Source organism: Pelobates fuscus, chromosome 8 (genome assembly GCF_036172605.1).
Source record: "Pelobates fuscus isolate aPelFus1 chromosome 8, aPelFus1.pri, whole genome shotgun sequence".
Taxonomy (NCBI): domain Eukaryota; kingdom Metazoa; phylum Chordata; class Amphibia; order Anura; family Pelobatidae; genus Pelobates; species Pelobates fuscus.
In genome coordinates, this window is record NC_086324.1 from 14,609,453 (window position 1) to 14,615,977 (window position 6,525).

General features: G+C 38.4%; 1 protein-coding gene across 1 annotated transcript in view; it reads left to right on the top strand.

The window, feature by feature from the left end:
* PLCD4 (phospholipase C delta 4) overlaps positions 1 to 5,892 on the top strand; it is a 50,373-nt gene extending 44,481 nt beyond the window's left edge. The window contains exons 11-16 of the mRNA XM_063428552.1: positions 416 to 572; positions 1,326 to 1,442; positions 2,220 to 2,398; positions 3,826 to 3,961; positions 4,663 to 4,812; positions 5,259 to 5,892. Of these exons, the coding sequence (XP_063284622.1) occupies positions 416 to 572; positions 1,326 to 1,442; positions 2,220 to 2,398; positions 3,826 to 3,961; positions 4,663 to 4,812; positions 5,259 to 5,377 (858 nt within the window). The 3' untranslated portion in view covers positions 5,378 to 5,892. The remainder of the gene's footprint in view (positions 1 to 415; positions 573 to 1,325; positions 1,443 to 2,219; positions 2,399 to 3,825; positions 3,962 to 4,662; positions 4,813 to 5,258) is intronic.
* Positions 5,893 to 6,525: the final 633 nt, after the last annotated feature.

Here is a 6,525-nt window from a genome sequence, read left to right on the forward strand (position 1 = left end):
AGCGAATGAGAGCTCTGAGAACACTTTAGGACTTCTTTGCAGGCTGCAATAGCAGTCTGTAATGTCCTGTGTAGTAGAAATATTTGGTGCAACTGTACTTACTATATATTTTTATATTTTGTTATTATTTTCATTCTAAAAAATATCATAAATATCACAAGAAGGATATTCAGACATATATAGTTGCAGTGTATGGTATTTACTGCCCTAGTGCTCTAGACAGAGATGCTGACAGGTGAAGGCCAGTGTTATAGTAGACAGCATGGTGAAGTGGGGCTTAATGAAATGGTTTGTGAATGCTTTCAAATATATACATAGACTGTTACACAACGCAGCTCTTACAACTTGTTCGAACATAGGTATGTATGTTAGTATGTATGTATAAAGTCTTTTGGGTGTTTCTTTTGTTCCTTAGAAGGCAAAAGATCGCCTATCAGAGGAGCTGTCCGACTGCATCATTTATTGCAAGAGCGTTCCTTTTGAGAGCTTCAGACACTCAAGAGCTCACTACCAGATTTACGAGATGTCTTCATTCACTGAATACAAGGCCAGGAAACTGGTCAGGGAACTGGGTGAGTCTCACACCACTACACAAATTTACTCTGACGTGGAGGTAAAAGAAAAGTTTGGACAAAGATCTGATGATGGTGCAGATACTGTGAAATGAATATGTTTCTGCTGATTCTATTGGTTTCCATGGTGATTGCTTTTCTTTAAGAAATTCACTCACTTCCAGGGACACTTTTATAAACCGCCCCCCTCCGCTGCTCACCATCAATATGATATTTTCAGTGGGGCATAAACAGACTGAAGTCTAATTTCATATTACTATGTTTTATAATATATGTCATGTATTTTGTTGCTTACCTAACTTGCATTCTTGACTTATTCATGCACAGGGTTATAGTTACCAGAAACACTACCGTTTAACCCCGCTCCCTGCCTCTTACCTGCGGGCTAGAACGTGGAGGGACAGTGTGTAGAAACGTGACCATATAGGGGGGCAGTGTGTAGGAAGGGACAGTATAGCAGGGCAGTGTGTAAAAAGGCGACAGTGTGGAGGGGCAGTGTGTTGGAACACATACACACAGGAAAACAGTCAAACACACAGTTACAGTCACAAACAGACAGCCACACACAGAGGCAGACAGTCACATACACATACACACACACACATACATTACAGTCACATACAAGCAGACAGTCAAACACACAGAGACAGACAGTCACACACACACACACAAACACACACACAAACGTTTTAGTACGGCTGTATTGAAATAGAATATCTAAATTAGTCCCTATTAAATTCTCTCTCCCCCTAGGTAATGAATTTGTCCGTCATAATGCCTGGCAAATGACCCGAATTTACCCAACTGGACTGAGGACTGACTCCTCAAACTACAACCCGAAGGACATGTGGAATGTTGGATGCCAAATGGGTATGTCCACCAGGAGACAGACAAAGCAAAGGACAATGTTAGAACTCAGACAAAGTAAATGTATTGATTGGAATAAGTTACAAAAACTAGCTCTGGGGAAACCATTAACATTTAAACAACCAGTGGAAAATCAATCTAGCATTATAACGTTGTCCTATGAAACCTCTTCAACCAATTTTGTTCAAATGGTATTTTTTGTTCATTGATCCACTTTTTGGTGTGTAAATATATTTAAAATAATGGCCTTTCTTTCTGGTAGCAATTTCAGAATGTGTATTGGATACGGCTTTTCCTTGCTGCACAAATTTATGGATGGCTGACATCAATCATAATCAGGGTTATTCAATAAACCAGAAATCCAGCAATGTTTCCAGACTGACTGTTTAGGCCTCCAATGTTCAATAATGTGGGTTTTTGTTGGCTGGAGGTGGGATAGGGTGGACGTGCAAATAATGGCTAACAACAAGAACAGGGTTTATGTGCAGAAAACATGCTAATAATTTTGCTAAACCTTGCAGGATTTGTGGAGAGAGACACATAACCTTTAATATTATACATAATATAGATACTGCATTGGTGGGGCTAGTCAGGACTAATTGGAGCTTACACACTTTGCCAGTCACAGTGCCCCAAAGAATGTCACTAATGGAACCCTAGTGAGACATTGTCACTAATAGAACCCAAGTGAGACATTTGTGAAACATGGCTCTGAAGTGGCCAAGATACAGTCTTGATTCCATCTGTTGAGTAATCCCACTCTGTTACTCTCCTACTTAGTGGCACTGAACTTCCAGACGGCTGGGGTGGAAATGGATTTAAATGATGGACTCTTCCGGCAGAATGCACATTCCGGCTACATTCTGAAGCCTTGGTTCCTGAGACACGTTGAGTCGACCTTTAATCCTGAGCAACCACAGGACACTGATGGATTCTCCCCCGTCAACCTCTCGATACAGGTGACCCATTTCTGCAGCAACTTTATTTTTTGGAAATGGGCAACTGTAAACCCCCAAAATACCAAAATATATTATTTATTTCATAAAATGGTGTAAAGACAAAGGTCGGCAAGACAGCAGATAAAATAACATCATAGGGTCATCCTTGTTTACCCCAATTCACAATCATGATGATAATAGATAGGGAATCTGACAATAACCAACTTTGTTGTCCACAAAACATATGTTGATACATATCATCTGGAGTTGACATCTGCTAGAGCTCTCTGGAGCTTCCACTTTGTCAAGTTCATCTGCCTGTATAATGTGGGAAAAGGGCCAAGAACATGAGCTGCCCAAACTAGTTCACACGTACCTGCCAATCTATTTAAGGATTTCTCTGTTTTGTTTTGTTGGTTTTGTGGATAATATTAACACAACCTCATATCTATCCATCCATGCCAACTGGCTTGAGTCTGGTGGCATACAGCAGCTCTGATCCCACTGTATTAGACCATCGAGACTGATACTACAAAGTTGACCCATATGCAAATATTAGCTACCTGTTTCATAACTTTCAGGCTTATATGCTAGTATCCAATTGTAACAGATTCAAATCACAATTGCTAAATTGCATAAACTAGCCAAGCTGTAACTATAGCTGAACAGATTTTCCAAATGAGTTCCTTAATGTCTACAGTTTGTAATTCAGATTTCAATGTGCTCCAGTTCAGCTTTGTGTCATGTATACCTTTTGCTAGCAGTGGAATTTAGGAAAAAGACAGTCACAGTCACAGATGCCGTTTCATGACGATTTGACCTTTTTATTATGGCTTTCAGTATTGGTATCACTATAGAGGGTCATTGCAAAGATCAGAATAAACTTTTATGAAGACACTCTGATTTCTATTCAGTGGAGGTCAAATTATGTATCTAAAATAAAAACTAATTGACTAACATTTTCTCATGGAGCAGTTCGATAAGCTGCTTTTTAACATTACACAGGGGTGCAAGCTGTTTCCACATTTGCTGTCACTTTCTATCCAACTATTTCAATGTGCATCCATAGTTCAATTTAAAGAAATGGACAGCGACACATAGAGGGTGTATTTAAAAGGCCATGTTTTCATTGGTAGAACCCAGAAGGTAAGATAATCACACAGACAATGCTTTGTGGTTATCCTAATCTTCTGTGTTGGATTGTACTATGCTGGTGGCGATTTGTGGTTTGTCTATTGGATGGAGGACCAAAATGTGTAACGTTCATGCTGAGGCCGTGAGGCTCAGTTAAGATATAAATCGGAGTGCAACGCTCACTTCTTCTGCACTGTGTATCCATAGTGTTCCATTCACATTGCTATTTCTTTGGTAACAGAATCTTTGGAAAGACCATTATTTGCATTTCTTTACTGATTTCTTCTGCTGTAAACGTTTCTTGAATTGCGCAGGTTATAAGTGCTCAACAGCTCCCTAAGGTTGAGAACAGCAAAGAGGGATCCATTGTGGACCCTTTGGTACGAGTGGAGATCTTTGGAGTTCCCATGGACCAAATGAAACAGGAGACAAAATATATAGACAATAATGGTAAGTTGGTGTCATTAGATCAGTGTTATTTTAGGAGATGCTAATTAACTTATTACATGTTAAAGGGACACTATATAGCATTCTATCTTGCTGAAGTTGTTTATGAGTGAAGAGTGTGTCCTCTTTTTCATTTAAGAAAAAGTGTGTATTTCAGTAGAAATTGGCACTTTTATAAATTAACCTTATTACACCACTCGGCCCCCCCAGGGCTGTCAATCAGACAACTGGTCCTTTTTCTTCCTGGTGGTTTATCTCAGTGGAGATACAGTCAAGAGGCCAGAGTGCCAGACTTGCAAAAACTTGATCTGCATTGGGAAGTCTGTGATTGGACAGCAACAGAAAGTCTGGGCGGGGTTAAAAGGGCTTGTAAAATTTGAAGACAAAAGATCTGTAACTTTTGCAAGCTGCTTTTAAATATATCCCAATAAAAAATGCATAATTAAATTTTCTTTAAATTCAAAACAGCTGCAGTGCCATTTAAGGGATATCTGCTAAACAGTTCTGTCTTTAGTATTTGGGCAGTGGAGTGTTCCTTTAATAATACTTCCATTAGCTGCCAGGTAGTGCACTATGATGTCTTGATGTCTACAAGACTCCATCTATTCTGATTTGGGCTCTGGTGGAAATTATTTCATTTGACCATAATTGTCATTTAACTGAATGGTATTATTTACAAAACGATTTATATTTTTTTTGCAAAGGATTTAATCCTATATGGTACGAGACGCTGCAATTTAAGATCCACGTTCCTGAACTGGCCCTCGTCAGGTTTGTGGTGGAAGATTACGATAAAACAACAAGGAATGATTTTATAGGACAATACACATTGCCCTTCAAAAGCATCAAATCTGGTGAGAAATGTGAACGTCTCTGTGACTGGCATACACATATACACCTAGTCGCACTGCGCACAGCATGTTAATTAAACAGACAGTCTTTCATTGTGGACGCAGCTATCTTGGTATTGTATAATAGTTATCAAAGCATCCTGTGCTCATGTGGTGTCAGCAACCAATCAGAGTCTGTGATTTGCAGAGTAGTTTACAGCTGTCCACTCAGAAAGTAGACCTACATTTTCTGCTGATACTCAGTGTCAAACTCCTAAAATGCAAAGTTTAACCATCTTCTAAAGAAAATTCAATATAAATATAATAATATATCCAACATAAAGCAAACGAGCAATCAATGCCCTCTCTTTGTGAAAGATGTCGAGTACAGTGTTTGAGAGGTTTTATTTTACATGTGGTATAATTTATTATTTTGATTTATATATATATATATATATTTTTTAACCCAGGTTATCGCCATATTCACCTTCTTTCAAAGGATGGTACCAAGATCCCTCCAGCATCTGTATTTGTTTACATACGAATTACCGACACAAGTCTTCCTCCTCCTCTGCAGCCAGACACATAGACTCGGCCTAGGGGTGCCGCCACGTCTCGGCGATCGAGGCTGCAGTGCCAGTACCCGAAATTCCAGACTATAACTTTATATCCTGCTATATTTTGCACGTCTTAACCAAAACACTATTGTTGTACATAGTTATACATATTTCAATTATTTAACTTTATTTTTAACGTGTATATTGCAAAAGGTTAATACTCTGGTGCTATTCTGGTTCTGAAGCTACTTTCTCACTAGAAGAGCATCCAATCTTTCTGGAAGGCCAAGTCATGCATGGATGGGCAATATCGCCCCCTGCAGCAACAACAGTGTTATTTACCCAACCAGAGAAAACGCACTAACAGTTCCAACCTTTGTGGCATAATACCGAAGTATTACATTCTTATAGAGCGAAAGTGATTACAGTTACCGTATTAACAAACTATTAAACATAAATAAACATAAAAGTATTAAATATTAACTTTACTTGTTTACAATGGGAAAATGTTTGTGAAAACTGTGTAGTGAGTGAATATTGTGATACTGTGTGTTAAAAATTGGAACATATTTTATGTAAAAAAAGAAAGAAAAAAATGCTGCTTCTTCCAATAAAGAAGTTATCTCATCTAATCTGTGTGTGGGTGAACTATGTATTCTCAAATCAAATCAACCCTTGATAAAGGCAGCCAGTTGGTGCCGAAACGTTGGGGGGGTTTGGTGACTCGTGTTTCTGTCTGAGGCTTGTAAGGATTTTTGTGGTAATTTATTACTATTATTTTATTGTATCTGCCTTTACTTCTGTTACTTTGTTTATATTTATTTTTTCTTATATGTTTACATTCTGGTACTTTTTTGTACATAATAAAATTTAAATATTTTTTGGAGATTGTTATGGTGTGCATTCTATATCCTATATACAGGTGAACTATGTATTAAAATATCAGTCTACGTACCAAGATAACTTTAGTGTAATAAAGTGATTTTGGTCCCTGCAGATCCGTCCTTGGCCACCCCTGCAGGTCCAGCCCTGGCTGAGTCTCACAAAGCCTCCCTCCGCACTGTCTGAAAAGATAGTCATTTGGTCCCGATCTTACATTTAACATGCAGAGAGTGCTGATGTAGAATGTTTAACACGTAAAATAACCATTATGTAATTATTTTATATAGGCAGGCAAGAT